Below are 25,039 nucleotides of genomic sequence, written 5' to 3'. Positions count from 1 at the left end.
GTGTTCCCATGAATTATGAGATGCAACAAGCAGCCCTTTTAGGCTGTCCATCGCTGATGCGCAGTGCAGCAATTTTGTGGCCTGCTTGCCCCTGCACACTTTTTGATGCGAGAGCAACAAATGCCGTATTAAGTGGAAATGTGGTGTCCAGCATCAGCGGGACGGAATGACCGAAGATGGCCCAAAGTATGGCTGATAATGCAAACAGAATACAAGCAAAGAAAAAGAAATCAAGTGGACCTGGGATTCGAACCCATGTCCCACAGTATGTGAGACCATTGCCAAGCCTTGGCTTAAGAAAACAAATGGTGGGAATAGTGAAGGCATTGTGGTAATCGAATTAAAAATAAACGTGTTAGAGACATGTATTGAAGCTTACAGGAGTAATTTGAGCATGCTTATTGCAGAAATAGCAAAGCAAAGTTACACTAATAGTGGACATTTGTTGCTTACAAGGGCAAAAAGGAAAGGGTACAAACGAGAAGAAAAAAAACATCTTCCTCCTTGTGCCGGAACCCTTAAAGCAAAAAAGACAACCAAAGAGATTGATTGATTGTAGGGTTTAACGCGCCGACGCAACGCAGGCGATGAGGCGCGCCGTAGTGGAGGGCTCCGGATTAATTTTGACCACCTGGGGATCTTTAACGTGCGCCGAAATCTCGTACACACGGGCGTTTTTGCTTTTCGCCTCCATCAGAAAAGCGGCCGCCGCGGCCGGGAATCGAACCCGCGACCTCGTGCTCAGCAGCGCAACGCCTTAGCCACTGAGCCACCGCGGCGGGTGACAACCAAAGAGAAAACAACAACAATGCGAATGGAAAAGGACCATGACGATGGTAATGAGAAGACACAATCGCACCACTGAAGGCCTACACAAGTATTTCAAGCATGCTGGGTAATTATGAAGGTAGCACAGTGTGTTTATGCTTAGAGCGTAAATGTAGGGTTAACCAGGGCGGCTGGCCAAGCCTTTCAGTCATACTAACATGAAGAAGAAGAAAATGACACAAAGGGGAAATAGTCATAAATACAATAATAGAAGGACACAATCCCACCACTGGGGCCTATATGAGTAATTTGAGCATGCTAATTACAAAAGTAGCAAAGCAGCTGTACCCTAATAGTGTATATGCGTTGCGAAAAAAGAGAAATTGGCAATGTCTCTCAGTCGTAACTGAGAGAAGAAAACGACGCAAGATGATTATGTTGATGGCAATGAGAGGACACAATCGCACCACAGAAAACCTCCATTCTGTACGTCTGTGCCGCAAAGAGGCAGGCACTCGCAGCAGCTAAAACCACCACCAGCCAACTTCAAAGAAACCATTTGCCAAGATTGTAATCTTGGCATGGTAATGGTTTCTTTGAGGTGGTTTCTCCCACACATGGTTTCTCCCACACATATATCCCAATCGTGACGAAGGCATTGTCACAACATGAAAGGACGTACTGTAAAATACCGAGCAAGCGCCCCCCTCAAAGTGCAGATAGTTCAGGGAATTTTGGGGGGGGGGTCCCTTGTTAGGAACTGCCCCATAATTCAAAATGGTGGTGTTTAAAGGTTCACCAACCTTACCCCCCCCCCCCCCCCCCCCCCTGAAAAAGAAAAAAAAATAATGCAGTTCATTCAGGAGAAACAGTTTTAGTAAAGATGCAGTCTATGAAGCCCCTCTTGGCACAACAGTGTTAGCAATTCATACGGTGTTCCCGTCAACCGCGTTGTTGGTCCTTTTAGTCAGAGAATCCATTCTTGCCTCTTGCCATCATCTGTCCATTTTTGAGATGTTGAAAAAGGTGTACTCATAATGCGTTCAGAGTTCGTTCACGGTGGAGCAAAAAGGCCTAGGTGCATCCCTAAAATCTTCGATTGTCTTCTGGCTTTCGTTACGAATGCATGTCATGAACCAATGCTGTCACAAAGTCACAAGAACATTCGGCTATGTCAGATGACAATAACAAAATTGCGAGCGTGTGCGGAATTAACGGCCACCCTGAGTTCTTAGATTGGATTCTGGTTTAGCCAAGAGAGCAGTCAAAAGGGTTCCTGGGCGGTCTCAGTTTCATTGGTTTGGGCCATCAACGGTGGTTGGGGTAGGGGGGGGCGCTTGTTCGGTAATGCGTGAAAACTCAAAATACTCTGGTAATGAGAGGGGGGCGCTTGCACGGGTGGGGGCGCTTGATCGGTATTTTACGGTATTCATGATTGACCTCGCTTTAAAAATGAGAAGGTCGCACAGCTTGAAATAAAATGTATTGCTTTTGCGATCTTACATGTAAGCAATCAATCTTAAAATTTTGATTTTTAAGCTATGTAAAGATGAAGTGTTTGACAAGATAATTATTAATAATCCATTCTTCTTTCATTATTTTAGCACTTATTTTGTGTTCATGTAGAATACTTGTACAGTCACAGTGAGGCCTATGCCTGAAAGCGCGAAGTTGGTGTTTCATACCGCCTGCAGGCTGCCGAGTGATATTTTTCTGCGCAGCCTTGCCCTCTGCATGCGACACAGCAGCAATGTGCCATTTCAATACTTGTGCCCATCTCTTTCCTTGTGTTGTGACCACGAAGAGGGTATTGATAGTCCTGTGATTGATCTTAACTGGGAAAGTGCGTAAGCGTCTATGAAGTTAACAGTACATGAAAGAGAAATCTTCAAATAACATTCATTACAGAATTGTCGCAATGGTGATCGTTATTTTCTTTTCAATTGCATTCCTGTTCAGGTTCAGCGTGTTTAAAAAAGTAATGGTTCGGGTGAAGTTCAGTTAGAACTTAGAAAAAAGGATAGAACTCGCAGGAAATCAGAATTTTCCCCCATGGTACAGAATAAGTTCACCTCCACATCTTTACAGCACACAATCCGATACTGTACGCGGGCTGTAAGGGAGCTGCAAAGAAGTCATGAACTGAGGCTGGTCATTGTGTTGTGGTCTCAAAAATTTTATTTCACCATCGGAACTGACATTTTTACCAACATAACAGGTTGTAAGTTTTAAGAGTTGCAGCTGTGCTGTGAGAAAATACTAAGAAAATTTGCATAGGCAACGTTTTTCGTCCATATTTTTTCAGTTAGTGCATGGCGTCCACAGAGGCCACATGTTAGAGGGAAAATATGGAGGGTTTTCCCAACAGCATTACAACAAAAAACTGCAAAGTCCAAAGGCTAGTCTTGACATAAAAGTGTAGAGTATGCCTTAGGTCGTCCATATGTACAATATGTACATAACACACAGGTTGACACTACTAGTGGTGCTTTGCAGAGTGCAAAACTGAGCACAAAGCAAATTCCACGAGTTGCTCCCATTCTGTAGCTGCTTCGTGACGAGTTACTTCGTGTTGAATAGGCGCAACACAGCTGCCCTCTCGTTTCCTCCCCCCAACTCAAAACGGCTGCACATGCAAAAGAAGAACACCAAGACAAGTTTCTCGAAATTATGCCTGGTCTCGTACGCTTATGTACATGCCAAGAACTATCAGAACAGTCGGCACACAATTTGCCAACACACTTGTTCTGATTTGAAAGCTTCAGCATCACAAAACATACCATACGTGCTCCTGGCAAACTGCAGTGTCATTCATTCCAGGTGCATACACAGTGGAAGCACTCCGAAGGCCACCAAGAGGCTAATTAAATGGCTTCTCTATCATTGCATTGGTAGCACATTGCAAGGCAGGAACCCTCTTTACAAGCAGGTACACATGATGATTTGGAGCTGCATTTTTAGGCACACCTGGCCCACCTTTGAAATAGGCTAAATGCGTCTTTGTCGAGCTAAAACTAATAAAATTCTCCTCACCACCCCAAGATGCTCTATGAAGTGCCAATGTAAAGAGCTGCGGGCGACAGCAGCAAAACTGCCATTACAAAGGACCAGTTACACTGGAAATAAAGAGGCATTAATAATACAGCACAAGAAGAAAGCCTTCAGATTGCTCTACATTGAGGAGCAAGGTATTAAACTGCAGTGATCCAAAAGAGTGCCTCTTAACAACCAGTTTAATATTTCTGAAAAGTGCCGGAAAAGCAATGTTGCAAGGTTAGTAATGCAATGTTTGCACACCTACATGGTTGCAAATTGTCAGAATGGCACAAGTGCTATGATGCCTCTGTTTAGCAGTGCGGCTGCACACCTCTTGCATTAAACACGCCTTTTGGCCACTATAGGAATACACAGAAAGTAAAACTTTTCACACGTCCCCTTCTACAGCTGTAACTCATACATTCTTCAATGCATTTATACAACTTCATATCTTTTAGCAAAATAGCAACCATTGACAAGCAGTGCTAATTGCAAGGACTCGAAAAAGTGAAATAATACAGGTCTTGACAATATAAAACATTTAGGCTTGACAGCACCGACTTCGGCAGAGCCGCTGCGCTGTTGGCGACACCAAGGACGAGTCTTGGAACTCTTGCATCGCGACACCATTCAGTTTGTATGTTTCTGAAGTCCAAGGTCAGGCGTATACCTTGCTAAAAGCATCTGCAGTGTGGGGCACAACTCAGTTCTAACACTAGAGTAGAAGAAACACCACCAACTTTGTCCACTTTGCAGGAATGCTGGGTCTTTTGTTTTCTTTCTTCCCTTACTTTTTTTTGCATGCAGTCTTTCCTTCAGTCATCAACCATCTTCCCCTCCTACACACATCAGGGCGGCTCAGCGCAGCAGGATGTTGGAGTCGTAGCCTGCCTCCCGCCTTTCCTTTGATGTGCCACGACGAAAGAAATTCCACGTGAGCCGCTTGTGGCTGTCCTTGCTCTTGTTGCTCGCAATGGAGCCGTTGGGGCTCTGTACTCGGCTGGAACCGCTGGAGCTGACACCAGATGACGAGGTGGTCGATGATGCCGGGCTCTGCCGAAGATAGCTTCGATCCATCGGTGTAATGACACGGAGCGTCAGTTCATCCCCAGCTTTTCGTATCAGCTGTACCACCTCCTCATGTGTTGACCACTTGGTGTCAAGCTCGCCAATGGCCACGATAAAATCCCCTTCTTTCACACCGGCCAGCTGCAGAAAAACAACAAAAACAAACATTTGCACTACTGTGCGGAAACACACAAAAGGGCCTGGGTGCGCAAGCAAAGAAGGAATGGAAAACTCTCTGACAAAAGCCACATACAACACCAGAAACGAGACGGAAATAGGGCTCGAAGAGGCAGCTATGAAGAAGTACCAGGGGATTTCAAAAGGCGCAAGATGTGATTTAAACAAAAAGCACTGGAAACATGATGAAGTCTAGAGTATATGCTACAAAAAGAAGAAAAGGAAGAAAATGAAGGACGAACACCAGCTGGATGGACATCAGGTGCACAGTCCTAGTTTCTCTGCAGCGGTCACCCGGACAGCCAGAGGAACAACTTCCTGCACCCAAAGCTGCGTTGCCCACTATGCCCCGACATTTCGAGGGGTTCAGAAGCATAAAAAGTCACTAGTGGTGTAGACATCTGGTTTGAAGCTCTTGTATCTTTCCTGTAGTTTGTCTGGATGGCCAGAAGAACAACTGCACAAAACCAACACCGTACTACCCACTACGCATAGGTAGCCTACAATGATTCAGCCCAGATGCTTTGAACCGAAAACTGCACTGCCTCCTGCACCTCCCAGCTTGAGAAGTGTGCTTTCATTTGCATCTGCATTCTAGGCACACTGTTACTTTCCTCCAGTTAGGTTTGCAAATTCCCAGTTTTCTTGGTTGTGCTGTGCTTTTCATTCTTCTCTCTTTTTCATGTATGCTCTCACTGAAAATTTATTTATATCGTTTCCTTGCATGTGTAAGACGTTAGCCAACTCATTGTTTTTCTTGCCCCCTTGTGCGCCATTCCGTGTTTGTCCTCACTGCTGGTGACATTATCAACCTGCTTTAACATTGTATCACAGTAGCACCCTATCAGCTGAATCATGAGCAACGATGCAAACACTGCGGCATGGCCGTGGCTACCAGCTAATACATTGGGTGGTTGGAACACCTTAAAAAAGGGGGTGCAGCGCATACACAAAATATTCTTGGACCTTTTTTTTCTTTTTCTTAGCCATTTCAATTTCACGGGCATACCGGTACACCCACGTGTGAGAAGGGTGGGTGAAGGCGATGCTTGAGCCATTTGCTTGGCACAAAGGCGTGCAACCTACCACCACCAACATGCTGTCAAGACACCTGAAATGCAAGCAGCTTGTTTGCTACGAGGGCAGGCACCTTCCTTCTGCTAATACACTTCCTCACAGTTCGCACACTTGCATGCACAATTCTTGCCCAGTCTGTGATGCTGTGCGGGTAAGAACTCTTCAAGGACCACGCGAAAGGTTTGAGTTCATAGCAGACATGTGGGCCCCGGTGTCAAACAGAGCAGTCACGGGTATGCCACAGACATATACTGCTTCCAGTAAGTTGCATCACAACATCACGTTGAACAGAGCATTTCAGGCCTCGTCATCAATGCAACAATACCTACCAATGATGTGTTCCATCACCCATTAGATACGCGCCAGCACCAATACAATGCCAACCACATTTACATAGATTACCACCCCACAAAGGATTGGTTTGGTCTCAATTTCTCCCCATGCATACACCAAGAATAAGTCGGCCTGTACGTTTCCTCACACCACCAAAAATGAACTGACCCTATTAGTGTGTTACCGCAAGAAAAGCCTGACTGTGGAGCTCATTAACTAGGGCATCCACTCAACCCATGATTTGTGGGACTGTCTCACATAAGGAGTCATTGTCAAGCATCCCAAGAGAACTTTTAAGTCCAAATAACACTTCTACAAACACAGCAAGGAATGTTACAAAAGTGGGGGCCCAAAACTTCATCAAAACACAATTATTTAATTAGATCTGTTACTGCCATAAGGGCTATTATTAAACTACAGCCCAAAAACAATGCCTAACATCAAGTGGAGCAGTACGCTGAAAACAGTGCTTTTGAAATCTAATTGTAGCGCTTTCTGCTGTACTTAGCAGTCTTGTGATCACTCATTTGGAATAATTTTTTTTTTTTTTACTCAAGACATCCACTAGGACTGTGAATAGGCCTGATGTTCCACAGACCTAATAAAGGGTGAAATACAGTGGAATCCCGATAATACGACTTTTAAAGACCGCGCGAAAGCGTCGTATGATTGGAGTGTCGTGTGATCAGGGTGCAGATAAATGCTGCCCTAGTAGGTGGTCGTATGCAATAGCTGGGTTAAGAAATTATTTAAATTACTAAATCTCAAGTTTATGAAAAAAAAAGGAAGAAAAATGCCTATTTTTATTTTTCTTGAAGATTCAATCTTGTTTAGAACTTTTTCCCCTCCTCTCATTGTGAGCAAGCTCCATGTTTCTGCAGTGGAAAAGTGGTAATTCGAAGTGCCACCCTTACATGAGACTACAATGGAATCTCGGTGATACAATTCTGGGCGACGTGAATTTCGGGATGATACGAATTCCCGAGATGCCCTGGCGAAATTGCATTCGTTGCAATGGGAAAAATTTCGGCTGCTACGAACGGACCTGCACGGCCCGACGGATGATACAAACGAGCTGGCGAGGCACCTGCCTGCCAAGCAAGCAACCGATGGCGACGTACGGGCTCTCCTGGAGATCCCCTCTTTGTCACTCTTTCTCCAGGAACGGCCCGGCTGTTGTCTTCTGCTCACGAAAACGCACCGTGCGTGCCACAGGCACCACAAGAGCACTGACGCCGCTGCGGAACCACTCGCACACTGCGCGGCCAGCAGCGGCCGTGAAGTGGTGCGGGGCACTCAAGCGACCGCATCTTACCGTGCTTTAACATGCCGCTCAAGACACACACGAAGTTGCTTGTGCGGTAAATGAGGTGATAATGTGGGTGATAATAATATTATAAAACGTCGCGCACATCGCGCATCATTTTCTTACCAAGGCAGAGGCTGCCGCAGGCACGGAATCGTCTATGCTGGCATGAAAAAAATTGCACACGCAACACCGATGCACACGAATCGCGTGCAAAAACGCGCCATGCTGTTCACGCCTTGACTGTTGCAGCGAGTAGTGAGCTTGGGTACCGTGACTTAGGAGATTAAAGTCCAGAAAAGACTGCTCGGCGGCATGAAGGTTAAAAAAAAGCAGAAAAACATCACAGATTTCTTAACGCAAAAGTACGAAAAGAAATAAACGAAAACTTTTTTTTTAGTGCTCAATTTTATGGTCTGTGTTGGTTTATACGAATTTCAGATGATACAAATATTTTTCACGGTCCCACGAGATTCGTATCATCGAGATTCGACTGTATATAATAAAATAGTGGATGACGAAGACCACAAGCTTGCACATAATGACAGTGAATTATCAAAAGAAATACTGCTTCTCAAAGACACCACGGGGACCTATCTATCCCTTGTTCATATGCAGAGTTTGAAGGCGGCAATAGTCAACCTATGCCACAACCTCATTCGCCCTGTGAAAACATTTTGGAATTTATTTTGATGTGTTATAGGCAAAGAGTGGAGGATGCACTAATTTCTTTTTTATTCTTTTTCCCTCGCAAATTAAAGGAACGTTGTGCAAGCTGAGCTAAAAATCAATCAATTTCATGTTTTCTCCAAGAATGCTAGTTAAATACTGACATCCGAAGCATGGCACATACCTCTGCAAGGCTGCAGGCCTCGACACCAGCAACGATAACCGGGGAATCGCCTCGCACGCTGAAGCCGAAGCTTTCTTTGCCCTTTTTCGTCAGGTGCACCGCTCTTGACGCTGACCAGTGGTGCCTCGCAGAGAAGATGCTGATGGGACCCTGCAAGGATTGAAATTATTACACCACCTTCCAAGGATTCCATGTCCGTGAGTGTGGCATAACCCAAAACACTCCCCAAACATGTGCTGTCAAACAGTTTGAACGCAATAATGAACAAGGAGGACTTGTAACTTGAGTTTGCATTAGGCAAGCTTCTACTGCCTTCATACACGTGGCAAATCTTGAATGCTTTGCAGAGAGGAACCAGGCTACCCAGGAAAGTGCAGAATGCAAGTGACTACTTTTGTTAAAATGAGAGGGAAAGTTTAAATTCGTGCACATAGCGAGCCAGTATGTTTGTTACTTTGCTCAGTTATGGTAACAGCAGCTGCCATAAGAATTTTAACTAACAATTAGTACTCAGGTTCTGATTTTGAAATTGAAATGTTTGAGATTTCAAAAAATTGAGTGGAAAATATCCGATTGAATATTCCCCACATAAGTGAGCATGCCCACAACTTCACACAAAGTTTTTGGGGGAAACAGTGTATCATTATGCGAGTAAATGTTTTATGACTGTGCCCACAGTAATTTACACAGTTCCTGTAGAACAGGAAGCCATAAGGTCCACCAAGTGCCCGTTTTAAGTTTATCCCCATTCGTTTTGTCAAACGTCCCATGCACATGCCTATCTTCTTTCCACAATACAAAAAATTATGTCAAATCAGAATCTCTTCCTTTATTTCGGTAGCTTGCATTTGTTTTGTTCTCTTACTCTATGGAACAGCACTTGTATATGTGTGATCTACTGACTTTTTTTTTTTTTAAGCATCACAAGAATAGTATACCCGTTAACAAGGTATCCACATAAAGCAAAGAAAGTGGCCTAACAAATACGAAAATGATGAAAACAAGTAAATGTATCATGCAAGTCAAAACACTACAGTACACGTTTTCAGACGTTAGGTTTGCCAGGTAGTCCTGCATGTCTATTCGTGCTTAATACTACTAAACAATACTGGCAAAGACCTGAGCTGGTACGGGTTTCATTGTCTAGACAACCTGGTCATGGGATAAGCATTCATTTCCTTTTTCATTTCTTTTGCTTCCTTTCTGTCGTTCTTTGCATTTTCCCCATTGCCAAAACACACAAATATGCAGCACTGCACTCAGTATAAGCGCACCACTTACCAGCCCATGGAAGAGATCCTTTACTTTGTACTGGGTGAAATCGGGTGACGTTAAGGTCAGCTGGTACTTGGTAGATGCTGGAAAGAGAATAATCAGAACCAGTAAGCTGTGATGCCATCGATTACCCTGAACCACTATGCTACCAATGGCTCCCAAAAACTACATGAAGACATCGGTATGTGCATCACAACGTTTCCATTAACTAAAATACAAATTACATGTGGCTTTCTATAGCACAAGGCGAGGATCATAAAATCTAGACATATGCAAGAATGCTAGGCCACTGCCAAGTCTTGCCAGTTTCCTTCCGATATCCAGGTGTGGCCAGCAATATTCATTCATTTTATTCTCTGTTTATAATGAAAATAAATAAATAAATAGGAGAATAGGCTGCATCAGCAACTTGATGGGGCCCCCAACTCCTTTACACTAACAGCCGTCAGAAAAGGACGTGTACACATGATTAAAAATAATCTACCACAGCTCCAGCAAAGTGACATGGCTGCACTGTTTTACTTCTTACAGCTTTTCTTTATGAATATATTTCTGATATCACTCACTCTGCTATCAATGACCACACACGCACCTGTGTTTATAAATAACAGACTTGTTTTGTACTTTACTCCCCCTAATGTGCACGTTTCCATTGTTCTCAGCAACAGCCTGATAGCACTGTTTTGATGCCCTTCGACTGCGTATCTTAGCTCCTTGTGTGTCCATTACCATTGTTTTCAGTCCCAGATAAGACTGATTACACTGTTCTGGTACCCTTTCAAATAGATGTCCTTGTGCAACTAGTACCCCTGCTACACTGGCGTCCGGATGTCATTCGAATCGAATGTCATTTGACTCAAATGCGAAGTTGTGCTGCTCCACAGGGTTTTGAAATGGGCTCCAGATCAAATGACATCCGAGTCAAACGAGCACCACGAGAGACATTGGGGCTCTTGAATGCCATTTCTTGCACTCTTGCGCACAGCATTCCAAGTCAGCATCAACAAATATGTTACTGGCGTACTTAAAACAAACAAAACATTCTAAATTGTGGGACTTTGTTTACTTTTCATTCAGTTGAATCACGATATTAGGATGTAATAATTCCATACTCTCAGCACCAGTGTGAGCAAGTGACAGTTCAGTGTGGCCAGACAGCACTAGACATGCACCCAAAAGTAGAAAAAAACCTTGACTGCGATTTAGAATTAAGAGAAACTGTGTCAAAGCTTGTGCTATTTATAATTTGATATCATTTTCCTACCAAACACTGCTACTAAATTTGATTGTTGCATTAATGTGTAAAAACAGAACTCGACAGCCGCAGCACCACGCTTGTAGTGGTGCTGCTGCAATTGCAGTGGAGCACAGCGGATTCTGAATGGCATTCGAAGCCCCCCTCATTTGAGTCGAATGACATTTGGTTCGAAGGCATTCGAGACGACATTTGGTTCGAAGGCATTCGAGACTCCAATGTTGCAGGGGTACAACACTGCCACACTAAAGGCATATCATTCTTCTGTCTCTGAAGTTGGATATTAAATGCACACAACACTCTTTCACACATGCTTGAATCAAAATGAATATTTTCTTTATTGCCATACTATATGTATAATACTTGGGCCTAATGCAAACCTGACAAGCAGCTGGACACAGCAAGAAATATCAGATAGTGGTACACGGCACTGTCGGGATAGCAGGCCTAGAGTAAAAGGTCTACTGGTTTCTGCATCCTGTACCATTTGGCTATACAATGGCAGAAGCACAGTGCATTTGCCGAACACTGTGAAAAAGCTGACCACAAGACTGACTTGGACGGTGCGCAGGTGACTGGCACAGAAACCAATTACTCTGAAAGAATACTTCTCGAGTCCTGGCCTATACAAGGAAACCGGGAAGGCCTGAATAGATCCTTTGGAGCCCTTCCTACCAACTACGCCCACAGACTCCGCCACGGAAGAGCAAGGTGCGAGTAAAAAGAAAAAGAGAAAGAAAAAGAAGAAGACACCTTATATAACTGCTGCTTCTTGTCTTACAGAGTCACCCCTGATGAAGAAGCTGAGTAGGCTCTGAAACGTTGGGACCGCTTTCAATAAATGCCCTTGGTTGGTGTATTTGCCTCTTCCTCAAGTTTAACCCAGCCAGACAGAGTTCTGTCGAAGATATTCACATGGAAGCATGATGCATTGTTTCAGTAGGGAATGAATGACATTTTTTGCAGGGGCAGTGGCCTTTCATTCAGCTCCTCATTTCACTCGAGAGGGAGAATGGGGGCAGAGTTGATCTGCTTCTCTTTAATGGGAGGTAAACAATCTCTATGAGTGGGACAGCCATTCAATCCCACTCCTCACTAATGTGAGAAGTTGTACAAGGCACAGGGTCATGACTCTGCTCTTCCACAGGTTCCGTGGCACTTAATCTGGCTGCACTCTAGTGTCAGGGGTGGTAAGGTTATCGTGAGGAGCCGTGCTGCCATACGTGGCACAGGACCGTATCATAGCAACCTTTCGCAATGGCCACTGACGTGCAACATATTCAAGCTTCTGCGAGCATGGTGCCCCATGGTGTTGCAGCTGAAAATCAGAATGCCTTGGCCATGCTTTTGGTGTCATTATGCGAGGAGCGGGTGTCACCAATTGCTTCAGGATCCTTGCCAGTCCCATATTTCCCTTGCATCAATGCAACCATGATTGTGTACGTTTCACAAGGCTGTAGCATATCTCAATAAACCCTGTGTTGGAAAAGTTACTATGATGCGCCTAACTACCTATTCCTGCTGTCTCTGTAACATCAATGGGGGCCAAAACCCAATGTAATGCACTTTTGCACCAGTCATCTCATGCAGCCGGGTAGGAATGCCAGGGGTGGTGGCATAAGGAATAGCGCTGCATGGCCCCACTCTTAATGAGGGAGGACGGTGGCGTTTCATTTCGCACCTCAATAATGTGAGGTCTGTAATGAGGAGCAGGATCCTATTTCCGTTACCCATTACAGACAGCACACCTCAAGTCTTTTTCACAAATAGCCCAGCAATGCATCCAGCATTACGAAGGCGCTTCCCACCCGCCCTCCGCAGGACCCAGCCAAACAATGCCCGACTGACCCTGGATCTGGGGTGGGTCGAGCACCTCCTGGAAGTCGTCCTCCTCCTCGAGGTCTGCGTAGCGCTGCAGGGCAGCGTCGTGGTCCGCTCGGAGGCGCCCCAGCAGGTTGTCCACCTGGCGCAGCTGGCGGCACATGCGGTGCAGCCGCAGGGCCTCCTCGTGCAGCAGCAGCGCCTCGCGCAGGTGTGCCTTGCCTGCAGGCAGCAGGGCACAGAGAGCTCAGTCACCCCCGTACAACCACAACTCAGCGGGTGGAGAATAACCAGTGCGGGGCACAGAAGCAACGATGCCGATTCTGCATTCCAGGGGTTACCGTGATAGCACTAGGTAGTATTTGATAAGCTCCGTCTTTGATTTTCGGAGTCGCTTGATTCCTCGTGATGGATGTCTACTCTACGACTATTTTTTAGATGCTCATCGGGCATATGCTATCAAGTTTGTTGTGTTGCAGTTTTAACAGTGGCTGTAATGCCTGAAGACGTTATAGACACTTTATGCGTGAAAAATTGTTAGCCAATGAATCTGGCACCACTACATGTTGCAGCACTTTGCAGGAACAGGTTGAGTAAGTATAACCAATACTACTGGGGACAAAAGGGCACTAAACACAAGCAAAAATTGAAACAAAGTGCAGTGCATGCGCCAGCCTGCAATCTGCAGTGAGTAATGCAGGTGGTGCCTTGTGGGATGAAAATATGTTTGTTAGTCCAAGCTGCCCATAATTAGGATGTGCCCAACATGTGAAGTGAGTAGACAAAGCTAATTAACAGTCGTGAAGAGAAAGAATGAAAAAAAAAAAAAGGAAACCTGACTGCACATGAATGGTTAAATTATAGTGCATTAATTTAGGTAAAATATAAAAGTAGAAAAAATAAGCTTGGCTTTATTGGGGCCTAAAATCACAACCCCTGGTTTTTGTACTCCGCCTTGCGCCTGCTTTGATGCATAAGCTGTGGTTTGTCCTTTTGCCTTTCGCAGGTATTCAAAGGGACCATGAAGACGAGATAAGTGTCTTGTTCATTCAAGGGACTGCTTTGACCCAATGACAATAACGCCAATATTAATGTAAACTTCCAACAACTATGCTAGATATTAAGAAAGACGATAAAGTCGAAGAGATGCATCAGCACTTCCTCTCCTAGCCCTTATGACATAACAGGGACTTTTTTGTGTGATTGACGGTCGCCGGCCAAAAGCCACCGCCAAGAAACATGACTGCGCAATTTTAATAATGCCTCCAGTCTCGCTGTATTGTGTCACTTGAATGCTAATGTGCAGTTAACACATTGATAACTGTTTTTAGTATTTCCCCCATAAACTCACTACTGACATTGTGTAGTGCAAAAGTTTAAGGTTTTTTCTATATTTTGTATCGTTTCTTGGTTCCGGAATGGCATTGGGCGAGTTACCAAAGGCTAGTTCTTTCAAATAAAACAAGGTTGCATTTTGTCTTCATGGCCCCTTTAAAGGGACCCTGCAACACTTGCCATCGACTACTAGTAATGTATTTTTGGATAAAGTCTATTGTTCCAGAAATCTCCTCCCGCAAGAATTATGAAAATCTGTTCACAATTAACGAAACTACGCGCGATGAGAAATCGCGCATAATCGTTCCCTCTTAACTTGACCGCGAACAACGCGACGAAAGCTGCGCACTCTCTCCTGGAGAGGGGGGCGGCTCGCGGCGTTCTCTTCGGCGGCCTTCGATATACCACATGCCGGGTAGTTTTCTCCTTTTCTCCGCAACGCGGAGGGGCCTATTTCCGGTCTGGTGCCACAAAAAAGCAGGCATGGGTGCCTGCTCGCAAGTGCGCGCTCGGGCTGGTAGGGCGTTTTTGAAGCAATAAACGTTTGTAGTCAAGTGTTCCCGTTGAAAGGGAAGTATTGAGCTCATCACTCAAACTCCGCAGGGAATCAAAACACAAAAGAAACGGCAAAACTGTGCCTACAGGTTCAGGCATAGAAGAGGTTCGTACACAGCGATGACGACGACGGAAATGGGAGAATCTAGCCGCGAAGTTAACCAGTGACAGCCGATCGGGCAGCCATGGCCTATGTGACGTCCCTTAGGCCATGCCAGGGGTTGCATAATGAGGACAACTGAAGAGAGAGCGGTTGGTTTTTCCGCGTCTTTCACATCAATTTGCGCGCTCACCGCTTCACGTGCACGTGTAATATTTGGCTCAGGTATTCTTGGCAGTGTAATCTAAACGTCGCACAGGCTTACTTGCACTGCTCAAAGAGTGTTGCAGGGTCCCTTTAAGCACGAGCGTAGCGGCCTACCCCCGAGAGATGGCTCTGAATTTCCATGATGGGAAGGAACATGTGCAAGGGTTGTCGGCTCCTTCTCTGCTTTTAATAGACGTAGCAGGCCAGTACTGCTCCAACGGTGCAGCAAACATGAAGATTTTGTTGCTCCATTCTTAAGGCAAGGTTAGAAATGCTTACAAAAAGTGGAAGAGAGACAGCTGTTTCAGTAAAATTGCAGGAGAACTAAGCATAAAATCTGGTAGAACTGATTTCGGCCTTGCCAGAAGCCCCGCCCTTTTGTCTACTGGTGATCCCATCCACGTGTGGCCCCAAAAACAGCAACTCGCATAACATCAACACTTTTCCTTTTTTCAACAGACGTTGCAAGAAATGTTCTGAACATGCAGCTGCATACAGCAAAAATAAATGGCAGCCAAGAAGACTGACCTAGCTGGCGGCGTTCCTCCAATGTCTGCGGCACCCTGATGTCAATGCAAGTCGAGTTGCTCTGCTCCTGAACATGTAGAAATTCAAGCGACCGCCTCAGGGCCTCATCCAGATCTCCTGCAAAATAAACGCAACAAAAGGACTATTAGGTTGGCATTGAGGCCAGACAGCCTGGCAATAAGGTGATGATAGCAGGCTCTGGAGCTATATAGAGGAAAAAGCTGGTTCGTAAATTATACTACAAAAACATTTGGATTATAAAGATCAAGCCCACAGCTTGTCAACTCTACCTATCTGAAAATAAACGTTTGAAACTCCAATTGTAAGTGCACTCAAGGTGTGCTCACCAGAGTGCTCCAGGAGCCCAACAGCGACGTAGTAGTGTGCCAGGGCACGATAGTGTTCAGCCTTGACCAAGATCAGGCTGATCCACGAGTAGGGCACGTAGTCCTTGACAGGAGGCATCGAGATCAGCTTGTGCACTTGGGCATAAACCTCGGCAACCTGAAACATAAAACGTGGTAAATGAGAGTCAGCTTGACAGCCAATTGTTTTGCATGAAGATGCCGCCAAAATGTTGCCCACATGTGGACAGTATAGTAACTTGCAGTTCAGGTTTCAAAGGAGAGTAAACATGGGGCACTACTAAGCTTACTTTATTTGCCCAATTTTGTCTCTGCTTTTGTCACTCTGGTAACAGATGAGAATGGTGAATGTGGAAAGAGAAGTATTACAGCTTTATTATTGGTAAAACTTTTGTCTATACACATGCACATCCCAAAATCACTCCACCCAAACTTGGTACTGCTCTTAATGCCCACTGCAGCTGAACAGTTTGCTAAGGCATTGTACTGCTATGCATAAAGTTGAGGATTTAATTCTTGGCAGCATTTCTGATAGAGGCCACATGCAAAACTGCCGAGGTCTGGGCACATGTTAAGAACCACAGGTGGTCTAGGTGTGGAATCAATATTCAGTGGGCGGGGCAATTACGGCTAAGTATTCAGGAGAGCCTGTCATCCTCCATTACATGGCTCATTGAGCCGTAATGGAGGATGGCTCGTTGAGCCGCAAGTTTTCTTTCCAGTTGTTCAATAAGGCACCAAGTTTCCATACCATATGTGATCACTGGCAGTACGCATTGGTTGTAGACTAATCTTTTTAGGGACAGAGGCCTACTTCTCATTATTCGGGAGTGCTTGCCAAGCACACCCCAGCCGCAACCAACCAAAATGTCACGATTTGTTTTCAGCTGCACACCGAGTGCTTTTTCATCCACATGTGGCAGACAACCATATGACCAGTTTAAAAAAAAGGCGTCCTCCTCGCTGCTGCACTGATACTCTTTGGCTGTGGGGGCAAAGCAAGTAGCACACTCCCACTAAGGCGGCAGTTGTGTTACACAATATCACGCCTAACAAAAAAGTTAGAAGTGAGGGGTCCTTTGCTCGCCACGGACAGTATAGTGAACTAGAATGATCTAGTGGCGCGAACGGCGAGGAAGGGGTGTGCTCTTCTGTGTAGAAAACATCAGGTGGCGCTGCTGCGCTCTCTTCGAAAGGCGCCGCCGCGGCAATCGCTGTACTTCAGGCGATCTGCAGTTGTTATGGCTGTCGTTGTTCCGATGTTGGGTAGTAATTACCCTTTACAAAAAAAAAAAGCTACTCGCGTCTGGCATCCCCGTACCTTGCTAGGAACGTTTTGTTGCAAATCTGCCCGTTTGAGCGGTAGGGAAACGGCTATAAATCGTGTTGTTTGGTGTCGTCTGCTACCTACGCAGATGATCGATACGAGCGTACGCATTCGATGTGCTGCCGGCGGACAACTGGTATGTTTAATTCTTTACGAATGGATTTACTTTTTTTGTATTTACTGTAATAAAGTCCCGGCATGAACCTACTCGTGAATTTGCCTCTACAGAAGCAAATTATACCCAGTATTCACGCGTCCAGTAGCACCCGGCTGATTTTTTCAGCAGCAAAGTTTGCAATGAACAAATTACCTTTAGAGGAAGCTTTCCCCAGGCACTTAGGGCTGAATGCGGCGTTAGCACGTGCAATACATCACTAAACGCCGTAGCCGTCATGGCCCCTTTGCAGGCCGAACTGCTGTCAGCTTCTTGCAGCACACTGTTTGCAACAGCTGGGGAATCTATTTCACCGCTTCCGCATAACACACTACGAAAAAATGTTTGCGCCGACACTTTGTCGTCATGTGGATAGAAGAGCACGGATTTCTCGTGAAAAACTTCTAGCTTTTCTTCTCTTCGTATCGATGTGGTAGCGAAAAGAACGTTTTGATCGCCGGCAAAATTTAGCCGGCACCAGAGCTTCGAAGGAAGCTTGACTTCTTGAAGATGGCTAATTGTGAAAGCATCCCATTCCACAGAACTTGCGCCTTCATTTGATGAGCCCTGCGGAGAGAGAGAGGCCTCGTGGTGTGGCTGGCGCACCTCATCTTTTTCATCTCTTCAGCTTTGTCGCTTCTTGCTGACTGCTGAAACTGGAACTCTTTTCTTTTTTTTTTTTGCCCGCCTTTTTCTTTGCGGCTTCCGCCTGCATGCTCCGTACAGAATTCGACGCACAGTAGGCAGGATGGTAGGTACAGCACCTGGAGCCAGTGACAGCTTCCCGCGTGCAAGTCGCACTTCACAGCCGTTTATTACGTGGATTTAATCCCGCAATATATGTATGCACTCGGGCCCAAAGTGGCGCTCACCGACGGCTAAAGATATATCAAGAGTTTGTCCAGTCTTCCCCAATTTTGTTCCCACTTTTTGCGCAGTTCATCGTCCATTGGCGCGGCGAACAAAGACGCCTTGGGAGCACCTGGGTAACGTGACAACCCGGAGCAAAGGAATAGGTGTCCGTCCTTCGTTTTGACATCGCGGCTACCCGGCGCCTGTCCAACCTCTATTCGACAGCACTCGCAATAACTATTTTTATGACGATTAGATACCCCTTGCTTCTGTAGGGGAACATCACGGAAACGTAAAACACGCAGAAAATGAAAGGCCGGCCTCGACCATAAACAGACGGAGAGTCTGCCCGACCGAGCGCCGCCAACGCATCGCACATCCCCTCGTGTCGTCTGCGCCAACGTTACTAGAATGTCTGCGCCGCTAGCAGACGACACAGCGCTACTTTGTTTGTAGCCGTTGCCCGATGGCTCAAACGGGTCTGATAAGCAACAAAACGTTCCTAGAAAGGTACAGGGACAACAAAAGTGAGCATCTTTCTTCCATAAAGGTTAATTACTGTACCACACTAAAAAACGGCAGCGGCAATAGCTGGCGAGCACCCCAAGCAACGGCCCGTTCAACCGCGGTACCGTTTTCGGAGAAGGCGCAGTGGCGCCCCTGGTGGCGGTAGACGCGCTTTGCTTCAGCCGAACGCGGCAGAGCGCTCCCGTTCGCGCCACTGGATCAATACATTCTAGTTCACTGTAACGGACAGCAATGGTCCCCCCGCCGAGGTATAAAAAAATTCAGTGTAGAGGGGGGTAGAAGAGGGGTGCATAAGTTTGTGGCTTTGGGGAGGATTCGCCACTGATCCCATCCCATACCCATTCTGTGTTGGATTTCCTTCTAGTGGTTGGAGTTAGAACTGACAACCTGTCCAAGGTCGTTGCATCCGTCCACTAGTTTTAGCATTTCTTTACAAGAGGGTGCTTCCTGCATGTCTATTTAGAATTACTTTTGACTTATTCATGTTTAGATATAACCTTACTACCAAGCTTTCTGACTGCAGGTCCTCAAACAATTTTTTTCAGGTGTTCTCCAAACTCACTGAACAAGACTATGCTGCCTGCAAATCTCAAGTGTCTCAAATATATTTCATTTATTCGTAATCCTGATAACTTTACATCCTCATGAATACAATGGCGCGCAACATTAGTTTGAAAATTTCAGCTATTTGAACTGAGGGAGTCTGAATTATGAAGCTATCATTACGCACATATTTTTCTATCGCATAGATACCTCACTCAAACACTCTTGTGAGATTTTCTCGCTCAGCCCACATCTTCTACAAGTGCAAATGGTAGAAAAAATTCACTGGAACCTACATGCACAGACTGCACATCCTTGATGAACTCCATGAAAAATATCCCAGCAATGGCCGTACATTACAATAAGGAAACGTTAAAGGGGCTGAAACCCTCAAGCCCTCCAGGGAAGGAGGGCTTGAGGGTTTTTCTAATGCGCACCAAAATTTCCAATAAAAACACACTTTGTGTTTTGCACCAATTAAAAGACAATGGCGGATCACTATGCCAGACTACTGTGTCATAAAAATCGAATAGGACAGGAAAAAGACATTGAGCAAGAACAATGCTCCATGATGGTCTTATAGTTGAATTACTGTCACACTTTCAGCTGTGGCTGTGTAGTCGGACAGAGCTGCAGAACCAGCCAACAAAGCTTAACTACCTGCAAGGTGTTGTTCATACAAGTCTGCACGGCATCCGGTCACTGAACGGTGAGGTGCACGATAGCATTGCAGTAAGGCAGTCTTACCTCAGCTGCCTCTTGGCCCACTTCTATGCAGGTCATGACCCCCTGCTTTTCCACACTCCCCAAGATCAGCTTCTCAAAGAGGCACTCCCGTGCCTGAGCCTGGAAAACACCAAATATCGACTCTGATCAGGCCAGTGTGTAAGTTTTTGCTGGCTCACAGGTATTAATAAAACCAGCGCACAACAACAACACATCACATGAAGTTGCTAAGACACGCTTCATTTGGCTACATGCAGCTGTGCTTCGAATGCAAAGTAGGGCTGATGAAGTAAGCTGAACACTGACACTGTCATTGCCATTCGCACATCGTAAGCATAGCCCCTAATAACCTACAACTATATGTGTGCGCATGAGTTATAAGGCAAAAAAAGTGTAAGCTTTCAAACAATGATTTAAGAAATTATTAGCGGCATACAAAGACCACGATCAAAATACGAGACGAAACACAACAAACCCCCCGTAAAATCTCAAAAACTAGGCACACTGTTATCTGTTTGCAAAGCTAAGACTGAGGTTAGCTGGTTGTACATATCAATATTTCGTGCTGTGCTTAGGAATAGAGAAAAAGGAACAACACACACAGGGCGATGCACTGCCATGTGTGTGTTGTTCCTTCTTGTCTGGTCCTAAAAGCAGCGCGAAATACCAAGAGGGATTTGTTTCTTTGAAAAAAAAAAAAAACAATGCCAAAGAAGTGCCCGGTACAGCGTCCAATTGGTGTTGTGCAAATTAAGAAAGTGGATTGGACTTTACAGCTGTTACCATGGTACCCTGGTGAGCTAAACCACATGTCAGGAAAACCTTGTTTTCCCGCACAAGCCTCCCACCTGCTGAGAACATTGCAAGTGCACCACTCACCAGCATGACATGAGTGAGCACCTCGAGCGTTTCAGCACTGAGGTCCATGCTGGGTGGCTTGCTGAAATTCTCCCGGATGTAACAAAACATGCCTGCTGCCCGCAGAAAGCTGTCCACTGCCGAATCTATTCCTGTGCTCTTTCCTCGGTCCTGGAGAGAGGGGGGAAAGAAAAAAAAAAAAAAAAAGGAGGCACGTGCCCACAGAGAGATTACTCATACTGGACATGCAACAGCAAACTATAACCACCAACTGAGTGCTATGACGTACAAATAATTTACAGTGATGTACAATGATGTGTGACAAGCTAGATCTGTTACAAGCAAACTTTCAACATACAAAAGGTGCAATCTCAGTTTCATGCGACATTTTGATGTTGGGAAGAAATCTAGAGCGGATGGTTAGGCATGCTGGGTATGGCATTATACATAATGATGGGACACAAGGAGAGGAGAGGGCCTAAACATGACGCCTCTTCTTGTGTCCCGTTTTTAGCACTGTTATTAGTTATCCCTCGCAAACTTGCAATGCCTTGCAATTCCTTGCAATCCCTTGCAAACTTGCAACACACTGAAGGCATAATCTCAGTTTCAAACTAATATTAAGGTATTGGGAATAAATAAATAATGGTTGCATCACTCGCATTTACACATTGCCTGGCCAGATACATCAGATCTCAATACAGAATGTTAAGCAAGAGGACCGTCTTTTTTCCCTATCAATTCTTGTTACCATAGAAAGAAAGCCAGGTTAAAGCTTTATCAAAAGCAACTGCATGAAAAAGTGTGTCGCTCAATTCACTAATGAAAACGAAAAACAAATAGGGTTGGAAAAGGGTGTTAGCATTGCTACTTTCACACTTGCAACATTAATTATGCTAGTACTGGGACAGTGCGACATTAATTGTGTTAGTAATTATGCTAGTTTATTGGGAGGGCAAAAAATAATAAAGAAACAAACAAAACAGTTACACACCAGATGTAAGCACTTACCTGCTTTGCTCCTATTTGTGTATAGAGTGCTGCAATGTTGAATAAAACACTGGCTTTTTCAAAGGCCACCGTCTTCTGTGTGCTTGGGACTCCAGTTAAAGAGTCAAACCTGCAATGACACACAGACATTTCACTAAGCAACCTCCACCCAAGGAGAGGAGAAGTGCGAACAGTGAAAGCATATGCGTACACCATACACAGCTTGCATGCCTGACATTGGGGCAAATACATATTAGTTTGACATAGCTGCTGCTTTTTCATTCTAACTCCAAAAAATTTTTATATGCCAATGTTCTAAGGCCATAAAAAATAGCAACAAAACAAACATAGTTATGTAATGTATATCAGCATACTTCCTGACTGACATTATTTGACATAACTTATTTTAATTTATTCCAGGATTAACGTACTACATACCGTAAGCTTCCGAGAGAGCGTCCTCCCCCGAAACATCACTCATCCCCCTTTAGGGGTGAAATATTGAATTTACTAAAAGAGCCCAAGGACCGCCCACCCCTAAAATCGCGCTAGCTTCGACACCTTTGAAAACCTGGGGAGTTTCCACCGCAAAAACATTCCGCGGCCTCGAACACCGCCGATGTCTCGATTTTGAACACAAGAGACACAACCTGTCAGGCTTGACTGGCAAGAGGAGGAGGAAGGGGTAGTAGAACCCAAAGCTTGAGAGAGCATGGTGGACGAAGCGCTGCAGCTCGTGTTAGACTCTGACAGCGACACATGGTTCGATGCCTTTAGCGATGATGAGTAAACAAAATAGGCACAAATCATCTATTCATGTGTCAATGCGGTCACTTATTTGTCCTTTCCGCACTTGACCTGAAAGTTTGCCCATCTCGTATTTTTTTACTTGATATCTCCATGGTTTTTGTTGGCGTTGTGGCCACTTTTTTGTAGTTTTTTTGCATCTGACCCGAAAATTTGCCCATCCCGTATTTTTCACTTGGTATCTCTGCAGTTTAAGTGGGAGTTCTTTCAGAACTATACGGTATACACAGGTGTGTCTTAGCTACAGAACTTTTCAAAGGAACAGCTGTTATGGGGCAATGTGACTGATTGATGGCACAAATTATGACCAGAAAATACGGTATATGTATATATAAAAACCTGCAAAGAACAATTAGCAGCATTTACAATGATGCCAGTACAGATACTACAAGACATGCCAAAAGCATTTTTTTTTTTTTTGCTTTATACTACAAGACACGCCAAAAGCATTGTACCAGAACATAGCAGTTCACTCCACCCTCACATTCTAGACTACGTTGCCCGCCAATGCTTATTGCGCAATGCCCTTGAAGAGTGTACTTTTATGCCAAACAAAAAGGCCCTGTTGCAGCACCACTCGGACGCTACACACTGAGAATTGAGTGAGAAAATAGCCTAGAGTTCCAGTGTCATCACAAGGTTGACGGCGCCTACTTGGAGAATCTACGTCACCATGCCCACAATAGCAGCTCCGACTTTTGCACAAGGAGAGCAAGCGGCCACAAAGGGTTGCCTACCACTCGAAGAAGATGCCCATGCTGCGGTTGGGAGGGAAGAATCGGCGGTCCACAAAGTACAGCAGGTTGTAGTACTCGTACAGCAGCTGAACCCCAGCCTGGTCCCGCGTAGGGGTACGCGCAGCCTGCACCACAAGGTTTGCGTTTCAACCCAGATGCCGAAATTTGCGAGTGGGCCAAAAAACAATGCTGAGCATCAGAGAGCGATCAAGATCAACACATCAACAACAGAAAAGCAAAAGTGTAAATTCGGCATTAGCACTGAACAGCAGAAAAAAAAAAGTAGGAACAAAGCTATAAACGGTTCCCTAGCTCAGTGTCAAGTTATGAAGCCTAGTGTGAAATCACGCTGCATATGGCCAGTATAGTCTCCCTCAATTCTGAATTGCCTCATAATCTGCTTTATACTGTAATTATAATAATTTTCTGCTTCTTTTTTCCTTGCAATGCATACTGCATGATACCATGCAGCACTGTGATGAAAGTTTTCTCAGTGTACTTTTCACTTTAAGTGACTTTATGCACTTTGCCAGTCCTGTTTCACGATGAAAGGCGATACATGTGCTGAAATAGCACAAAGATGAGCTGTCACCTACTGAATTACGACATCCACACTTGGCACAAAGGACAAAAAGCACAAACACAAGGGCACGGCAGTGCAGTGTCACCTATGCTTTTTGACACTGTGGTGTGTTCACCCTTGCTGCAACAGTAAAACAGCACAGTAGAATTGGTGGCTTAATTGCATGTTTACTTTGAAGTGCCTGAGATTAATTAGTGTCAGTGGCAAGGTATAACCACCCCTGATTAGTGGAATGTAAATTAGGAGAACCATTGAAGCTTTTTTACACAGTGAGTGGCAGGCCTCCAGTACAGGAACTACACAGCCCATATAATACCTTCACAACTGGTCACATCACTTCACAACTTGGCACATCACTTACCTGCCGGACTTCCATGAATTCCTGGATGGCGCTATCATACACAGAGCTGTCCTCGCTGTAGTGCTCCATGATGAAGTCCTGTCAAGATACACAGCTAGTGTTATTGTGCAGAACATCACTTGCTGTGCCACGCACATTATTTGACTCCTTGGCCATAATCTTAGAAGAAGAATCTGAGCAAACCCTACACCCTGCAGTCACTGCTGCTCCCTGTTAATACTTTGGCCTTCAAACGAAAAACACCACCCATGCCAGAAGGACTGGCCTGTTTGTCCGATCACCTCTACCTTAAACTTCTCATACTTCTTCACTGCACCCCACACAGGCATCAAATCAATCACCGAAAAAGCTGCCATGACCAGCTCTCGCATCTCACCTACATGTGGCACTTAACTGAAAGGGCCACGAAGACAAAGTACAAGTTTGTTATATTCGAAACATTTGGTGCTCTACAGTGGCCCCAGCACTTGTCCAGCAGCAAATGATGCTTTATTCGCGGAGATGCTAAACAATT

General features: G+C 45.1%; 1 protein-coding gene and 1 long non-coding RNA gene across 2 annotated transcripts in view; one reads left to right on the top strand and one right to left on the bottom strand.

Moving 5' to 3' along the window:
- Nucleotides 1–2,923: 2,923 nt before the first annotated feature.
- The window catches only part of Rhp (GTP-Rho-binding protein rhophilin), a gene marked incomplete in the record, with an annotated part of 127,037 nt that continues 104,921 nt past the window's right edge, over nucleotides 2,924–25,039 (bottom strand). Inside the window, 11 exon segments of the mRNA XM_077686752.1 lie at nucleotides 2,924–5,013; nucleotides 8,619–8,768; nucleotides 9,900–9,976; nucleotides 12,997–13,191; nucleotides 15,695–15,811; nucleotides 16,042–16,198; nucleotides 20,211–20,309; nucleotides 21,069–21,218; nucleotides 22,059–22,167; nucleotides 23,582–23,706; nucleotides 24,526–24,603. Of these exon segments, the coding sequence (XP_077542878.1) occupies nucleotides 4,663–5,013; nucleotides 8,619–8,768; nucleotides 9,900–9,976; nucleotides 12,997–13,191; nucleotides 15,695–15,811; nucleotides 16,042–16,198; nucleotides 20,211–20,309; nucleotides 21,069–21,218; nucleotides 22,059–22,167; nucleotides 23,582–23,706; nucleotides 24,526–24,603 (1,608 nt within the window).
- Nucleotides 8,709–15,750, top strand: LOC144155375 (uncharacterized). The gene is made up of 3 exons (XR_013319564.1): nucleotides 8,709–8,815; nucleotides 12,970–13,324; nucleotides 15,626–15,750. It is a non-coding gene; the product is annotated as an uncharacterized LOC144155375 (long non-coding RNA).

The sequence above is a fragment of the Haemaphysalis longicornis genome, unplaced genomic scaffold, assembly GCF_048455015.1.
Source record: "Haemaphysalis longicornis isolate Haplotype H1 unplaced genomic scaffold, Haemaphysalis longicornis Haplotype H1 scaffold_1, whole genome shotgun sequence".
Lineage (NCBI taxonomy): Eukaryota > Metazoa > Arthropoda > Arachnida > Ixodida > Ixodidae > Haemaphysalis > Haemaphysalis longicornis.
Note: the sequence above shows the minus strand (reverse complement) of the source record. Positions and strands in the feature narration are given on the sequence as shown.